This window comes from Antedon bifida, chromosome 1 (genome assembly GCF_963402885.1).
Source record: "Antedon bifida chromosome 1, ecAntBifi1.1, whole genome shotgun sequence".
In the NCBI taxonomy this organism is placed as follows: domain Eukaryota; kingdom Metazoa; phylum Echinodermata; class Crinoidea; order Comatulida; family Antedonidae; genus Antedon; species Antedon bifida.
In genome coordinates, this window is record NC_136226.1 from 19,251,829 (window position 1) to 19,271,141 (window position 19,313).

The window sequence follows — 19,313 nt, forward strand, 5'->3', positions numbered from 1 at the left end:
TTAGCCGAGACTATCATTTCTCAGTATCACGACAATTTGTTAAGTAGCCACCAAGGTACGATGCGTACTTACCTCACTATTAGGAAATTATTTTACATGCCCCTTATGTTCGAGAAAGTCAACAATTATACTCAAGCGTGTCTTAGATGTCAACAATTTCGTCCCAAAACCGATAAATTACGTCCTTTACACGATCGAGTACCAGCAACTTACCGTCCCTTTCATACACTTAGTCTAGATTTCAAGAGTATGCCAACATCACCTTCAGGTTTTAAACATATTATGGTAGTATGTGATGAAATTACTAGATTTTTGATTTGTGTACCTTTGAAATCCATTGATGCCGAAACAATTTGTGAAGCACTAATTCAAAAGGTAATCAGTATTTTTGGACCCCCATCTCGTCTTATTTCAGATGCAGCAACCTCCCTTACAGGAAAATTATTAACACTCTTATGTAACACCCTTAACATTGATAGGAAAATCATCAGCGTCCATAATCACGGTAGTTTACAAGTTGAACGTCATATCCGCACCGTATCGGACCTGTTAAAGGTCAACCTTAACCAATTCGGAACAGATTGGGTTAGCCTAACAAAGCTGGCCATCCAGATGAACCCCCTATTAAATTATATCGAGATTTTGCTCCTGAACTTGCTGAGCCTGTTGCGGATATCTTCAATCATGCATTGAAGGATGGTGTTTTCCCCGACCTTTGGAAAAGGGCTACTGCAGTTCCCATTCCTAAAACTGTGAATGCTAGTTCTGTCTCTGACCTTAGACCTATTTCCCTTACCTATATTCTTGCCAGGGTATTTGAATCTTTTATTGTTAAGTGGATTCTTGAAGATATTAAGGGTAAATTAGATTCTCGTCAATTTGGTAGTAGGAAAAAGGCTTCCTCAACTCACTATCTTGTTAGTCTTATTGACTCTACACTCAAAGATGTTGAGAAGGGTAAATGTTATGTGAACCTATGTGCCACTGACTTTACTAAAGCTTTTGATCGTGTTGATCATAATGTTATTATTATAAAGTTGATTGAACTGGGTGTGAGGTCGTCCATAATTCCCATCGTCTGCAGCTTTCTCACTTCCCGTTCTCTCAACACCAAGTTTGCTGGGACTTTGTCATCTTCCAAGTCACTGACTTGTGGTGTCCCACAGGGGACATTGCTTGGCCCTGTACTTTTCCTAGTACTTATTAACGATGCTTGTGTTGATTGCTGCAGACGATGGAAATATGTGGATGACCTCACACTTGGGGAGGTCGTTCGCAAAGGTGATTTGCCTTCCATGCAATCCCTGTTAGATGATCTGAGTGTTTGGTGTTCATCCAATAACATGATACCCAAACCCTCAAAATGCCATATCTTGGTTGTCAATTTTCTTAAGGACAAGTCGGACGATATTATATCGCCTTCTTTTGGTCTGAGTGGTTCCATTTTACAAGTAGTTGATCACATGACGCTTCTTGGTGTAATCATTCAAAATGACCTGAAATGGGAACTTAACACTAAGAATATTGTGTCTAGAGCTTCTAGACGTTTATTTTCCTTGTGCATTTTGAAAAAAGTTGGAATCTTAATTAATGATCTGTTGACTGTTTATATGGCTTATATAAGACCTATTTTAGAATATGCTGCCCCTGTTTGGCATGGCGCTATCACTAAGAATATGTCCAAGTCTATTGAAAAGGTACAAAAGAGAGCATTGCGAATCATGCTAGGTAACAACTATTTGTACTATGATCATGCATTGTCTGTTACTGGTTTACCTACTCTTGTTGAGAGAAGAAACAAACTGGTGTTGTCTTTCGGGGAAGGCTTACTAAAATCCGAGCTGTTTAGAGAAATACTTCCCCCTCTTCATAAGCCAGCTCGGTCTCTCAGATTCAACCGATTTCTTGAGGTACCTCATTGTAAAACCAGCAGACTTAGGTCGTCTCCAGTTCCCACCATGGTGGATATAATTAATAGGCATCACTAGCTCTTTTTTAGATATGTAATAAGTGAATGTTTTAAGGTTTTTTATTCATGTTTGGTTTTTAATTTTATGGTACGATATCTAATTTTAATAAGATGTTTCTATTTTTATAGCAATTTTAATTAATTTTTATTTATTTGTAATACAATTCATTTCAGTCTTTGACTGTCGTTTTGTAATATATTTTTATATACCGATTAAATAAATAAATAAATATTTGTATCAACAACATGTTATGCTTATAACTCGTTTTCATCCCCACATCTAGGAAACCACTCCCCTTACGAATTAGTTTTTGGCCGCCAACCTCCAAGTTTGACCTCATTAGCATTTAACCCCGTTTCAGGATTGTCTCATTCCTATGAAGAATACTTTGAACACCTCAAGAAGAAATTTCAAAACATTTCACAGACAATGCTACAATTACAGCAAACACAACAAAACGTCCAAAACTCGAAAATTTCCCAACGCTTAGAGAAAAGTCCAATTTACTCGGTAGGACAACTCGTATATCTATACAAGCCAACATCATCCTCACTAACGGCAAATTCAAAGAAAATCGCCGCAGAATGGGTCGGACCATTAGTAATTCATGAAGTACTAGACAGAACACACTACATCCTAGCAACGATTAAAGGAGAAATACTTCGCGACGTATTCAATTATAACAGACTGAAACCTTGTTTTATGAGAACGCCTAAAGAACGCAAACATTTTACACATCTCCAAAAACTTAAACAATTGTTGAATGAACCCACTGATAACAACGAGAAAATTCAGAATACCATTAATGTAGTAAATGACGAAACCAATGTTGAATTTGTCGACGAACATGATAGGACACCCACCCAATTGCAATCAGATACCTTTACACACCCAACTAAAGTAGAACCCCTTGACTTGCAACCTTACATTGACTGTGTAGAGAATAACATGGGATTAGCAGCCCCATTCCAAATGAAAGAAGAACAAATTAAGGAACAAACTAATCTAATTATGACAGCACCTAATGATTCAAATATGACATTAAACCGAGGTAGATTTAAAGCAGGACATTTCCAAGTTTTAGTTTCGTATTCTAAACCGACTTCAGCCAAATGTAACACCGATAAAACAAAACATGAATCCAATGTTCGAAAATTTTGGTGGAATATCGACAGATATAACGATACAGATAAATTGATTAAAGAGATTATTAATGATAAACAGATACCGATAAGTGGATCGCCAAAACGATTCATAAAACGTTTGTATAATGCAACAAGTTACTGATTTAATTTTTTGCAAGAATTTTTTTATTACGACATTTGCTAAATTAATGATAGCATAGTCTATGTATTTGATTTGATTTGTTTAGTAACGATGTGATTTCAGTTAAAAGAGAATTGAAATTATGATTAAGTATTGATTTTGTAACGAGTTTGATAATGATTATTTTGAATTTTGATGATCGATATATTGAGATATTGAAAAGAACGACAATCAATTTTGTAACAAATATTTTGTTTAACCTTTGAGTCGTTAATCTCAAGCATTAATTAATTAATTGATATACAAGAACAGGAGATTTTCTTAGTACTTTAATTGTATGTTTTACATTAAGTACAAAAGTCGAATTTGTCGACCGATTGAAATCGTAATTACCTGTGAATATAAATGCTTAAATCGATAAATTTGTGATAAAGTTGTGATGATAACGATATATTGTGGATAAGTTTGTGTCAGCGGGACACACACATTTGTTTCTTTTAAAGTTTTAAGTGATTAAGTTCGATATTTTGAGTCGATTGATATTGATTTTAGGCTAATCAGCCACAGTTTCTTAAGTTTTATGTTTTAATTTGATTGATTTATGTTTGAAGGCCAATAGAATGCGATAAGTTGTCGCACGATTTGATGTATGTTCAATTTAACATATTATTCTTTAAGTTTTGTATTTTTATTTTGACCGATTTTGTTTGATTTACGCGAATACCATTATTATAGATTAGAGTGCATAATTAACAAGAGTTGCCTTCTTGACCGATGTTCTTTAGGGAAACCCAACCGTTGTGATTTCTTTATTTCGGTAATCCGAGTGTAGCATGCCTCCAAAGCAACGGACCCACAATTATGTCGATCTTGAAGAAAACTTTTGTTCTTTATACATTTTTTTTCCAAATTTTTATATAAATTCCGGAAATTTTATACAAAATTCAGTTTTAATTTCATTTTTTTTAAGAGAGAGAAGAGAGAGAGAGTGAAAGTGATAAGGTTACACTTCAGAGTCAATGGTTTTGGCTAACTCAATTTTTGCTTATATATGTATAATCATGTTTTTTTTCTTTTATATAACTTTAATTTTGCATGCCACTATTATAACCATTTTTATATTTTAAATAGATTAGAAAAAAAAAAGGGAAACAGAGGGATGTAATGTAATGATATACTTTTATAATTTCTATCAACCTTTGTATTTGTATTTGAGTTCACAAATTTGACCCAGAAAGTCCAGAGGAGAGTTTGTCCAGATGTTTTTTAATGACCATTAGTTTATAATAGAATCCCTAAAGAAAACACTTAGTTTAACATTTGACCTATCCCATCGTTAAACCAGGAGAGATTGACACTATTTAAGTACAGATTTGACAGTGTTATTCATCATTGAAATACCTTATTATACCGTTAATCACTCCCACTTAAACACCCCTGGATCAACTTAGAACCAATCGTTACCCTCACAGATTACGTAGTGACATATGTAAATGAACCGAAGCCAATATACTCCCAAGTTTCAGAAGAGCCCAGACACACCTCACAGCCACTTCTTCAGAAGAACACCTTACAGCCACTTCACGGAGCACACACCTTACAGCCAGCATCACTAATCCTCTGTTCCTTAGTCAGTTAGTTAGCTGCATCCATATCATTATTATTGTATCAAGTATATTCTAAATAAATAATATATGTTACGACAGCAAAGCGAGTAAAGAGTCTTCCTTACAAAGTACCTCATAACAACATTATATTACAATAGGTAGGAACTGTACAATATAAAATGAATTGGGCAACAACAATGTAGCCCTAACACTATAATGAGATAGATATCAATCATTTAGTGAGATAGATATCAATCATTTAGTTTGATTGATATGAACATTACTCGCCTAGAACAAATACATCTGTGTGCCCAAGCTCTTTTAACATAGTGCTTACAGTAACAATCAAAGATATTTGATATGGAATCGACGTCATACATATAATGATAGTAGTTATCAGTTCCACCTAATACAAGATTTAATTTGGTGTTCAGGTTATCAGAGATAAAATTTACCCATACATCTAAATGATTGATATCGATTAACATATATTCTAATTTGGTATATTCTTCAATCCTTATGCCATTGAGTTGGTTACATGTGAATAGAAAATGTTGAATGTCTTCTAAACCATTCTTTCACATTTTACAGATACCATCATATTCAGGAAGCCACTTACAACTCCTGTGACCTAAAGGAAGGGTGTTAGAACGTAGTTTGAATTTGAGGCTAGATCCTAGAAAGTCTGTACAATCCAATAAATATTTTTCAAGGCACGGATTAGACTTAATAAGAGAGTATGTCTGAAGTGGCAATTTTCTTAGCATTTCACTTTTCCAAAATGCAATGTTTGTGTCATGCATCAACTCTTTAAGGGTATGTTCAGATCCATGGAGTTATGCTTTCGTATCAAAAAGCGAAAGCATAACTCCGTAGGTCTGAACAGGCCCTAAATCTCTTAACTCAATGACTATCAGGGTCATTGCCAAGGTAGGAAGTTTCGAAAATTGAGTCAATGTCCATATTAATAAACGCACACGTCTTAGCAAACTGGGAATCAGTTTATAGCGTGGTTCTACATTTGTAGTTGAACTTAGACACGTATTAAGCATAAAGTTAGGCCAACGGTGTTTATCCATGTTCATTACATAATTAATAAATTTGGCTCTAGATATATCTTGAATAACTTTAATTGGAACCCACCCTAAATCACCATACAAGGCCTCTTTAGGTGTATTTCTACTAGCTTTTAAGATGTACCGCGCCATTTGTAATTGAAGTGACTCAATTTTATCAATATCTTTCCTGCTTTGACTGACCCACACTAAACAAGCATAATTTATTGTAGGAAGAGCAATTGTTTTCCATAGAATGTCACCATAGAAAATTCTACTAAAATTATCAAATCGGTCTATAATTGACTTAATATAAGCAATGACTCTATTGCCTTTATTGATGATTTGGTCGATGTGAAAATGATCTGAAATATTTCTTGATATGTAAGTACCAAGATATTTATAGGTTTCAAATATTGATCGCCCAATTTCCACATCTTATTGTTTATGCGCTGTCCAACAATAAGGACCTTCGACTTTTCATGATTAAAATTTAATTTCCATAAATACAACGTCGTCTGCCCAAAAAGGCTACCCATGCATACATTATAAATACAAACACCTAGATCATGTTTTTTGAGTAATTTGGTAAACTCGTGCATAAGAATACAAAACAAAGTCGGTGATAAAACATAGATATAAACTATCGATTAATTTCCATAGCCTACCTCTAATCCCAATATTCCATGCTGCCATTAGCATTCCTTCCCTCCAAACCGTATCGAATGCTTTTTTAAAATCTAAGAAAGCCATGAAGAATAGTATCCGGAACTTCAAAGTTCTAAACTATTTATTTAGGCTAGCCTACTACTACTGTAACTAGGCCTAGCCTAGTGCATTTATTAGAAAATGGGCGCAAATACACACATTTATTAAGTATCAAGATATTACCACGGTTATTATAATAATAGACAGCGTAGTCCTATGCATTATGGCCTACGGTGTCTAATTAAACAGTTCATTTACATTTGTGCTGTCACAACAATAGACTATACAATCTTACAATCTATTAATTCATTCACTTTTATTGTCAGATTATCATCATTATAGGAATTGAGCATGTGCTGATGCCGTGGCAGTGGTACTGGTGTCATCAATGGACACATCACGCCATTCATAACTTTCCAACCTCGGTCTGTGGGTTAAAGAGTATTTTCTATCCACTGCTGTACCATGGTAATAATAGGCACGCAAGGAATGACATTTTGCAGCATTTGCTGTTGGGGGAAAAGATTTGCCGTTTTATTTGCTTTTTGCTACTTTTCTCCAATAAAGTCTCCATAGACTTTCCCTCCATACAGTATATAGCTACCAATGCCAATTACCCTGATGCGATAAGTTCTTTTTTGGAGACGTTTGGTTTTACAGTGTTCGTAAGCACTACTGCAGTTGTGATGATTTTTAAAGACTAACACCTTTTCAGCTATACCAAATAGGTGGGATGTAGTATCACATCCTTAGATTCCATGTACAAAAAGCAAATGTTTACAGAGCTTCACACCAAGCATTCACAGTGCTCCCCCATCGAGAACTTACAGTATTAAATCAATGAATGAAGCAGCAGTGACGGAATAGTAATTTAATAGGAAAGAACACTATGGTCATATTCATCAATAGAGAAGCAGTGCACATTCCGTCACAGATACTTAATTATTGATGGCTATGAAACAGTCAACTTAAAGACACCTTCCCTACAATTTGTGACGTTTTGCAAAAATGATGCATGTATATATTACTTACTTACTTACTAAAAACATTAAACCAGTTCATTCCTTACCTTAAATGTACGTTTTATGGTAAATTATGATAAAAAGAGGGAAACAATGCACTATCTAAGTTGCTCGCGGTTAATGTTCTCTCGTGGACGGTCTTTAGGCCTAGCCTAGCTAGGCTTGTTTTGTAGGCTTAGCTGGTAAACATCAGTAACGTACGAACATCGTACGCTAGCTAAAGGCCTAGCCTGACGTTGTATAGTTGCTGCATTAATTGTCTTTCTGTTTTTTGTCAGACTCCGTTGACACAAATTGGGGGAAACCCGGTATTTTCACTTAAAAGTTTCATTTGTTTTGGCCTCACGATCGATCGAAAGTTGGTGAATTACAGGATAAAATCAAAAATATCAATCCGCACCCAGTGCATGTTGGGATTTATAGCAGGCCACTAAAATTATTAGAATCGACTTATTTTTCACATTTTTAACCGTTTAAAGACAAAAAAAGTTATCTCAATAGGACCATATAGTATTTATTTTTACATTAAATGTAGACCTTAAATTAGATCTAAAAACGCAGGGAATGGGACTTTAAGAATCGTAAAAATTACGATATTTTGTACATATCACATTCTACTCACCATCCTTCATTCACAAAATTTGAGTCCATTCCGACCAAAAATAATGCTATACGAACCGGTTAAAAATGACAAAATGTGCACATTAATTGCTGAAAATGCTTCTTCTCGAGATGGACTTCTTTTTATGGTTTTACAGTTAATAAAAAAAGGATGGATAGATAGAAGTAAAACAATAAAGAGAGAGAAAGAGTGAACATTTTCATGGCGAACTTAAAAAAACAACTGTATGTATAGTTAAAACATTAGGTGCAGTTGCATTGCCTAGTATAGTTTATCCTATATAATAAGTAAATTTTTGTTTTTTATTTCTACAGTATTATGGAATTTGACATATGTATTGTAGGTGCAGGAACATGGGGTTCAGCAGTGGCTTATCATTTAACTTCAGAGAACCCTAACAAACTTAGAGTTTGCTTGATAGGTCCTGAGGAACCACAGGTTTGTTTTAATGGGTTTTTTTGTCTCAGTTTTCACAACATTTTTTTCTTAGGTTTGGAACAGAACAATGTACAGTACACAACTATGTAATTTTCAGTTTCTGTTCATACAGTATGTTACAAAAAACAAGAAAATTCACAAAGAAACATACCAATACAGTGGTGTTATTCACAGTTCAATCTTCACGTCTACTCTCATTATCACTACAATGCGCTGGCTAGCTAATTTTGGAAAATTGAGACAAAACTTTCGATTCCAATAGCTTTTTAAAAGGTCAAATTTACTAACACATTTTAAATCTTCAATTCTCAAAATCAGAAAATCAAGTCTGTTTTAGAATAACAATTAACTGATCACATATCTGCCACTAGTCTATATGAAGTATCAGACTTAAGAACAAGCACTCATTACGAACTTGATCGCTTTTGCTAAGTTAAATTACTGTATGTTATTTTTAAACATTTACTCAATTTCCCTTTCGGGAGGTACTCCATTTTAACTGGATTCACCCTGTAGGGATGTTGTTTAATTGGTTTTGTATTCCAGACAATAATTTCATGAGATGCATGTAGCATTTGTTACACTAGGGGTGTCAAAAAATAAACTTCCATTTATTTATGCTTAATTGAGACAACTTTTGTTTCAGAGTTTTTTAGTTTTACATTATATTCTATACCATTTTCTTTTAAATCCTTCTGAGAACCGTTGTTACAACCGCACAATTTGGTTTCACATCGCTAGCAGCATTCTCGACATACTCCTTATGTGACATTATTGTCTACTCTTCCGTCTCCCTGGTGTTTTTATGACATAAATCCTTTGATTCAATTTTATATGGACTGTGAAATTGCGCTTGCATTGGGATTCCCTGAATGGGAAACATCGCCAAACCTTTGTCCCCTGGTCTAAAAACCCTGCTTTTTGCGTTTTTATCATACCAAGTTTTCATCTTAATGCAATGATGGTTGCCCTGTTAAACTTATGCTTAAGGTTGCATACATAATTTACATTTACATCTTATTTTTATTTACGGCACTTATTTTTCAGTAATTTTAATGGTCCACACACTTTTAATGATCTATGACTGAAAACCAACTCGAAAGGGTCGAACCTAACGTTTCCTGTACGAATTCCCTTGTCCCAGTTCCTTTGAAATTCTACAAAATATCATCTTAGCATGTTTTTTCAATCTTTCTATAGCACCTTGAGACTCTGGGTGGTATCACCTAGGCGCAGTATTGGTCTAGCACCAAAAAAGCATAAAATAAGCAGAATATAGCATCTTTAGCTAATTGTGCACATTATATAGGTGTATAATTACCTCTTTGTATAACTTTTTTTCTTTTTATTGGATAGCTTATGTTTTGCTTAAGCTTTAACGCAGCTATTATGCACTTTTTTAGCACTGCTAATGCTGTTTTATTCACTGCTTAAAGCTATTGCTGACTTTTTAGTTTAAACTGCTATTGCTATTTTTAGCATTGCTATAGCTCTAATGCTATTATATTGACATGCTCTTAACTGTTCCTTAAGATGCTGAAACTGCTATATGCTCTAAAGTTTAGCTAAAACATTCTGACATGCTGTAAAGTGTAGCTGAAGCTGCTGAAACTGCTAATATATTCTGACATGCTGTAAAGTGTTGATAAAACTGCGCCTAGATGAAACTGCTAATATTTATGGCATGCTGTAAATGTTGCTTAATCTGTTCTGACATGCTGTAAAGTGTAGCTGAAACTTTTTGGGGTCACTGAATTGCACTTTTTGAGCATTTGACCTAGGTCAAACAAAAAAAATTGGAATTTTTGGAAGCCCAAAACATTTCACATAACAGTAAAACCAACAATTACAGAAAGTTACAGTCATAAAAATTTATTTTGCATTTTTCCTAAATCTACTGCAATTTCTTAAGCTCTAATTCTACATCTGCTTATTGCTTTGCTTTCTCCATTTCTGTTGCCATGATCATTCTTTGTTTATCAGTTTCCATCTTAGCCATCTGTAACTAGTCTAACTCTTTCAATTTCACAACACTTTCGTCCTCAAATACAATCAATCACTTCTTTCAAACATGATTCATCTAAAGTATTCATCTCTTACATTTACAAAAGTTTCTCAAAACCAATAAATCTGGCTTTTGTAACGTATTAAATGTTTCCCATAACACTACAATATGATTTTCATGTGCTTCACAACTACTTTATTTTTGTAGGATCGATCAAATGCTACAATTTTTGGTTCTTATTTTGATGAAGGTCGAATGACAAAAGTAGCTGATCAAAATATGATTTGGGGTCATCTTGCTAAAAGGTCATTAGAAAGGCATCGTGAAGTTGAACAGAAATCAGGTGCTATAAGTTAATATATTTTTTATTTGATTGTTCTATATTGGCAGCTTTTTGTAATAATGGTTGGTTTTCGGTCGCACGTTATGCAACAGCCTACTACTTATTGCAAAAACTTCTCAAATGTTATAGTCTGAGAGATGAGTCGATTTAGTGCACATATTTTACCATTGGTCTTAATATGATTTGAACTATATGGGAGTGGATATCAAAAAAAATTTTTAAATTTGCATTACAATTAGAGCTTGTATATGTAAAATACTGATTTACCTCCACCAAGGTGGTATATGTAGTCGATCGCGTATGTTTGTTTGCAGGATTACTCAAAAAGTAATTACAAGATCTTTACCAAAATGAAAATAGTACATATAGATATGTGATCAAGGACCACTCCATTAAATTTTGGAGGCAATCCGGACCATGGTCCCAATTCTGGACCACTATTTAGTATAATTTTCAGACTTGCTAGTGTTAAAATATAGGAAAGAATTTTCAAAAGCCGGCGAGCAGTAAACTGAAATTGCATTTTTTCGAGAACTTCATAAAAACTTCATTTTTGTACAAGAGGCAAGAGAATAATTTGTGATTTGTAATTCTAAAACATAATCAGATTTAATTTAGAGATTTTTTGATACGAGTAGTTTGAAAAAAACCTATTTCTTTTCAAATTCACCCATTTGTTTTTTCCGTTGCTGTTCTATTGTTTTTTAACTGGAACTACTATGCTTGTAGTGAAATTAGCCGAAATCACACACAGCATTAAGACACACACAAATATATTTTCCAGGAGAAATCTTATGTAGGAGAATTTTACATTAGGCGGAGGTATGCACTCTCAGAGTGGCTTTCTAGTTTCATTCATTTTTTGTTCAAAATTGCAAAAAATGGTATCTCATGAACTACTTGTCGTAGAACGCTGTCATACAAATAAATGGAAGCCAATGATAATGTTTATATCCATAGTAATTTAATAAATAAAAGCCAGTGACAATCTTTATATTCATTGTAATGGAGGTTTTTGTCTCAAACCTACCATAAGTCATCCTATTAAGATAAAATAATAAAACATTTACTGTTTAGTAGTATTATATTACTCTCATGTTTATTAATCACTAGCAATTATACCCGCCCCAGGGCAGGTTTCAAAATTAATTTAAAGCCTTCTCAGTACATAAAACCCGACTCCAGTATCTCTATATACTCACCAACCCCCACCCCTCTTCAATAACACACCACACTCTTTTTTTAAAAACAAATTCTTCCCAGGACATCTTCAGCTTCAAAATGAGAGTGGTATACATAGCTATGATAGGCCTATGGTTTAAGTACGTTGTAAACTGTGTAAATGAATAGGTGTCATATTGGCTGATGATTAAAATATCTAATTTTGATATTGCGGCCCCCAGCCTTCTTTCTCCTCTAACCATCCTAACCACAATTAACTAACCTTAACTCTACCCCAGGACAGTTCAACTGTAGTAACTTTTCCTAGTACAATTCCAATCATATACTTCATTACACCAGTATTTCTGCTCCCCCTTCTCCCTCCCAACACACCCCAGATACTGGGTGATGTGTTTAGACGGTTCCAGTACTAATAATGTTAGCCATCACTCCCAACCCATAATCCCTCAGTGGCAGTTTTCAAATGTAGTTTAAAATATTCCCAGTACAGTTTCAGTCATGGTGATAGGCCTACATCCCCACCCCAAACTCCCAGCCCCTTCCCAGTGATAATTAAAATACTTTAACAATTTTCCTACCACAATTTGAGAGCCTACCGCCCATAGCCTAAGCAAAATCCCCACTATCCCCAACTCTCACACCCTATCTTCCAACCCCCCTCTCCCACTAAATCCCCGGACTTTTTGAAATGTAGTTTAAAACCTTCCTGGTATAATTGCAATCATTTTGATACCCCATATGTATGCAGAAACAGAAATTTGTATAACGAACAAACATCTAAAGTGGGGAAAAGTGGGCCATTTTGACCACATTTTGTCCCCTAACTTGGATCCTAGATGGCGGATGATGTTCAAATATAGTTTAGAACATTCCCGGTACAATTGCGGTCATTTTGATACCCCATATGTAAGGTTACATGTAGTAACAAAAATTTGTATAACGAACAAACAAACAGACAAACGTACAAACTCTTTCACTTATAATATAGATACAATCAGGGATGAGATTCCTCCGCGGATCTGTGGATTTCCACGTTTTTAAGTACTGTTTTGGAGGGGGCCGTTTTCGGCCACATCCGTCTGCGATTGACGACGTTCGGTCCCCATTCTAAAATAGTGGGAAGCCGATCGGTCCACGAAAATGAATTGGATTTATAATTGTCCACCATAAAATAAACCAGTTTCTGCTAAACGGTATATTTTTGGTAGCAAAAAAGAACATAAGAATAAAATAAAAGAACATCAACCACCACGACATGGCGGCCCGGTGCTACTGCACTTTCGCACCACAATCTCTCATTCACCTGTTGCACGGTTGTTGATGATGTGAGAGCACTAAATAAGCACTGAACAAGTTAATAATTCCATTAATTGAATCAAAAGAAGCTTTAAACAATTGGGAAATTTGTTCCATTTAATATCACTTTCTTTCAAATAAAAAAATGATATTTTACCCAAAAAATGGAAGAATTGAGATTATTTTCCATAAATCTAAATATAAATTTACGTAAGGGAAAAATTCAGTAAATCGCGCCGTACTTCTAGAATTTTTACTCGATGGTATATAAAGTTGGTTCGTACTTTCGGTACTGATTTTAACCACCTGATGTAACCCTGTTTACTAATTAAATTGAGTTAGATAATTAGTTATTGACAATTAAAACGATTTGCCCCAAATAGGAGTGTTTTCCGATCGTGGTATACACTGTCGAATGGATGTCCATCTTGAAAAATACCCGCACATAATAATACGAGGATGCTTCGCATTTTGCTATCTCCTCCTACGATAATTGTTTTTAATAGCTGAAAACTGCTCGAGTACAGCATCATAATGTTGAAGACAGGCCAATTTTCTTAAAAAAATACTATTTTGATAGATTTAATATACGTTTATACAAGTGTATTGATTTGCGATGAATGGAACATTCCAAATTATTTGGTTTAACCATGGATTAACAGAAGTAGGTAAATTTATGGGCCCTTGGAGAATAAATATAAATAGTATTGCAATGCTATACAATACTGTAAAAACCACTTTTGATCGCCATTTTGATCACAATTTTATTATTGTGAGTGTTGGTACTGTTAGATATAATATACACAAAAATACAAATAAACTTTATTACTGTGAGTGTGGGTAGCCGCTACTGTTAGATTATAAACACATAATATACAAATAAACTATTACTGACAGTTGCTTCTCAACGTTTGTATTAATTAATAATTACAAAAAATATAAACGTTGTAGTGGTGTATATATGTACTTTACTATTTGAATCGAATATGACAGTGACAGTTTTAACAAAGTATTAAATCGCAAATGTTTTACTGTATTTAGTGGTATATTATCTATAGGCCTATAAAACATGAAAAAATATTTCGTTACTGAGTGGATAAAGAATATATTTAAAAATTGTTCCTCTTTGTACCTATCCTCTTCCCCATCCCTCAACCCTAATGTTACATACAAAACACAAATTGGGTTTGTTTAAATGAGTCAAAAATTTGGACTCATTTTGTGACAAGTTTCTCTTTCGGAAGTAATTCCCAGGGTGCTACATAAATCATCGTGTCTATTTATTCGTTTCTGTAAACGATATGTATAATGTGTACATTTGAAATCGCCAGTTTTTTTACGCTGAAATTACTGTGTATTCGAGAACCATCTGTGGGCACAACCTAGAGCGTGCCATCTAGTTTTGTAAAATAATGACTCAAATGACTTTTGATGATAATCAATGTTGAGTATGATTCATCGGCTTTACCTTGAGCCTAATTCCAAAAGAATTGATGCATTTCATCAAATACTGTGCCATAAAATAAAGATATTGTTAAAATTGCGTGAAAAAATAGGTCATTCATGACCTCTGACCCAAAAGTGCATCACCAAAATCACTTAAGAATTATGTTTTCAGATGTACCAAAGTATGTCTCACACAAAAATCATATTAAGACCAATGGTAAAGTATGTGCACTAAATCTCTCAGACTTATCTATAACATTTGAGAAGTTTTTGCAATATAAGAAGTAGGCTGTTGAATAACATGCGATCGAAAACCAACCTTTAGTGTATATGTGCGCCTTTTAAATAGCCTATCCTTTTACATTTGATTCATAGATAAAGCTGCAGATTAATTGACTAAAAAGAATTTTATATTTGTTGGGTAGGGTACTTTAATTCGTTCTCTAACCAACTATTGAAAATATTCTCCCCATTCAACTCATAAACAATCTTTATTTGAATACCATTTACTATTTAAAAAAAAAACTAATTTGCATAAATAATGGATAAACTATACTATACACTAAAACAATTTATCAATACAGTATTATGTATTTTTACATTTCCTGAAGGTATATCCTTTTATGAGGAAGTTGGCTGTTTGTTTCTTGGAGATAAATATGTTAAAAAGCAAGCAGATCTACATGCTGATTTATATGCACCTGCTACAAAGTTAGATTCCCAAGAAATGAATGATAAATTTCCATTTTTAGCAAGCTCAACTGGTCTATACAGCAATACAAACGCTGGTTATATTAATATACGAAAGCAAAGGCTTGCCCATCAAAAACTAGCAAAACTGAGAGGATGCATTATCATTACGGATGTTGTTGATGATATTCAAGACTGCAGCAATCACCTGCATTTGCTTACAACATGCACTGGTATGCACATTCACAGTAGGAAGGTTCTTCTCACCACTGGGGCCTTTACAGGCTTTAGAAACTTAATTCCAGGAAATGTTGTACCGGATATGGAAATTACAACTGAGAGAGTAATTTTGTGTGAACTAAGTGAAGATGTTGTATGCAGAATGAAGTCCATGCCCAGTATTCTTTACAAACCCGATGACTTGTCTAATTCCTGTTATATCTTACCTCCAATCAAATATCCAGATGGTATGAATTATTTGCTTACTTATTTTATATAATTATACTGTTACATACTAGATATTTTCATTCATTTGCACCGTATTCCATCAGACTTTTGAATGATGTAAATTTGCCCAGTACTACAAGCAGGGGCGGACGCAGGGGGTTTGCCCCAGTTGCCCGGGCAACACCCTTAATTTCATGCTAAATGTTTTTTTCTGTCACTAAATTAAAATTTAGATCCAATTTTATCATAATAACCATTAACGTTATAGAAGTCAGTTTTGGAAGAGCCTATATGTAAATTGACAGACGGCAGCGTAAAATTAACCAGCATTACAATACCCCGCACAATTTCCCGCTGGCTGTCAGCGTATTTTTTGTGTTGATATATTTCTGTACATGCTCAGAATGAATTTCTGACTGTTTGGATTGCTTGTGTGCGTCATGAGAAGGTACGAAAAGCCACTACACACTGTGTTCGTGGAAAACCCTGTCATATGGGTCGTTAATTTGTCCATAATTATTGCATTTTGCCGAAGATTTCCCATCATTTAAGTATTTCCGTAGTACCCTATTTATCTTTATTTTATGTCCGTAATATTGGGCCAAATTTCCGTAGTATAATTTCGGAAGTTCCAAACTTAGAAATAACAGTGTTTAAAGCCCCCTTCCCTACGTTTTTTAGATCTAATTTAAGATCACAAACTATATTTAATGTAAAAATAATACTATATGGTCCTATTGCGATAACTTTTTTCGTCTTTAAACGGTTAAAAATGTGAAAAATAAGTCGATTCTAATAATTATAGCGGCCCGCTATAAATCCCAAAATGCATTGCGCGCGGATTGATATTTTTGTTTTTCACCTGTAATTCGCCCACTTTTCGATCGATCGTGAGGCCAAAACAAATGGAAGACTCCTAACTTTTTAGCGAAAATACCGGGTTTTCCCCAATTTGTATCAACGGAGTCTGGCAAAAATAAAGACAATTAATCAGCAACTATACAACGTCAGGCTAGGTATATAGCTAGCGTACGATGTTCGTACGTTACCGATGTTTACCAGCTAGGCCTACAAAACTAAGCCTAGCTAGGCTAGGCCTAAGACCGTCCACGAGAGGTCGATCGGCGCGAGGGTTTACGATGAAATCGGTCGCGTCTGAAATCGGTCGCGTTTGAAATCGGTCGCGATAAAATCAACTTCCGGTATTTTGTATGGCGCGCCGCTAGAGCTATGCTTTTGATGATATCGGTCGCGTTTGAAATCGGTCGCGCTATTTTGTATGGATCGAGCGGGATGCACGCTAGAGCGGGATATACATGTTTCGTTTATATAGATTTAATTGATATATTTTAGGAACTAGATTATTTATGTGGATATTTTTTACTTGGTTAATAAATATTTATTATCAATCATTAAATTATTATTTTTTTTTGTATTTCACAGGTCTCGGAGAAGGACTGTGTCTTTTCAAAATGGCCATTTCTAAAACACGTTTAAATATTATATTAGGCATAATGTTATATTAGGCATATAATAATTTACCTCTATTTATATGTACTGTAATTAATATATTATTATATAGAGAATATACGTCTGTCGTATCTTTTATTATGCAAACAATTACGTAAAAGAGAACAATTTAAAAACAATAATTTTTACAATATAGCCCGTAAAGCAAGCGTATCCATTTTTATACTATTCGATCACCTTATTTTTATTTCTATCCGTTATGTAGGATAATATTAAGTGTATAATGATTATAGGTCTTTTGTTATTTAAACTTTGACCCTTGGCTTGTGTTATTTAATTAGTTGTTTTTTTTTAATTTTATTCATTGGACTTGATAATGACTCCATGATGGAGTCGAAACATCGTTCTTTTTTTAAGCGTTATTTTTCTATTATGTATTTATAATGATTATTGTTGAGGCAAATCACGTGTATATTTTTATTTCTAATGTTTAAAATAGTTTTTAGTAAAATGATCATTATATGCGGATGGTTAAAAGGCGAGTTACTGAGATAAACCCCCGAATAAGCCATATTGTGGTATGCGCCTTCTATGATCGTGCAGCTGTTTCCCCTAACAATACGTTATTTTGCTGACGGGGTTTCCCCTTTTTAAAAAACACGTACTTGTTAGTGTTAAATCATGGACAAAACACGTACGATCGTTGTCCATGGCGAGGTAAAGATGACGTCTATTACTAATAACCATACGTTTGAAACGTCTATAGGCCTCCTGCATGTGTTTTTGTGAAACAATCCAATGAGCTATAGATGCTCGACGCGATTATGAGATCATGTTCATTCATTCATTCATTCTTTACTTAGCCTTTAAAATCGAAATACATTTAAAACATAGGTAACAAAATCAAGACACGTGGAAATCTAAGGAGGCAAGGATAATCAATAATCAATTAAAATCGCTGTAGCTCACAGGCTTGCTTATCCATAATAATTCCGAATAAAGCACTGTTTCTATAATTTGACAGTATGATTTATATATAATTTACGTATATACGTCGGCGATAGGCCTACTATAGATTTTAATTTGAATATCTTTTATTTCTTCATTTATAATAATCATTTAATGTAAATAATTAAGTAAGTGCAACTCAGTGTCTCACATTCATACGCCGTTCGTAAATCTAATTGTTTAAATATCAGTGCAGATTACCTCTTTGAGAATCGTGTCCACCTTTGTCCACCTTTATTATCCATACATTATTATACTCACATCTATCATTGTACATCATAGTCCTACTGTAGGCCGGTAGATTGATTTATAACGGCATATTATCTATATATTTTATTAATATCCTAAAACCATACGTAATTGTTTGCATAATAAAAGACACGACATACGTATATTCTCTATATAATATATTAATTACAGTACCTATAAATAGAGGAATTATATATGCCTAATATAACATTATGCCTAATATAATATTTAAACGTGTTTAGAAATGGCAATTTTGAAAAGACACAGTCCTTCTCCGAGACCTGTGAAATACAAAAAAAAATTAATTTAATGATTGATAATAAAAATACTTATTAACCAAGTAAAAAATATCCACATAAATAATCTAGTTCCTAAAAAATATCAATTAAATCTATATAAACGAAAAATGTATATCCCGCTCTTAGCATGCATCCCGCTCGATCCATACAAAATAGCGCGACCGATTTCAAACGCGACCGATTTCAAATG

General features: G+C 34.1%; 4 protein-coding genes across 6 annotated transcripts in view; 3 read left to right on the top strand and 1 right to left on the bottom strand.

The window, feature by feature from the left end:
- The window catches only part of LOC144844692 (uncharacterized), a 276,862-nt gene that overhangs the window by 199,309 nt on the left and 58,240 nt on the right, over nucleotides 1-19,313 (top strand). The window lies entirely within an intron of this gene.
- LOC144845189 (uncharacterized) overlaps nucleotides 1-19,313 on the bottom strand; it is a 141,371-nt gene that overhangs the window by 95,649 nt on the left and 26,409 nt on the right. The gene's annotated exons all lie outside the window — the stretch shown is intronic.
- The window catches only part of LOC144844465 (outer dynein arm-docking complex subunit 2-like), a 118,502-nt gene that overhangs the window by 43,404 nt on the left and 55,785 nt on the right, over nucleotides 1-19,313 (top strand). The gene's annotated exons all lie outside the window — the stretch shown is intronic.
- LOC144844887 (monomeric sarcosine oxidase-like) overlaps nucleotides 1-19,313 on the top strand; it is a 47,270-nt gene that overhangs the window by 6,044 nt on the left and 21,913 nt on the right. For both annotated transcript variants that reach the window (XM_078701999.1, XM_078702003.1), the window contains exons 2-4: nucleotides 8,565-8,688; nucleotides 10,901-11,036; nucleotides 15,572-16,117. In XM_078701999.1, coding sequence (XP_078558125.1) covers nucleotides 8,569-8,688; nucleotides 10,901-11,036; nucleotides 15,572-16,117 — 802 coding nt within the window. In that variant the 5' untranslated portion in view covers nucleotides 8,565-8,568. The remainder of the gene's footprint in view (nucleotides 1-8,564; nucleotides 8,689-10,900; nucleotides 11,037-15,571; nucleotides 16,118-19,313) is intronic.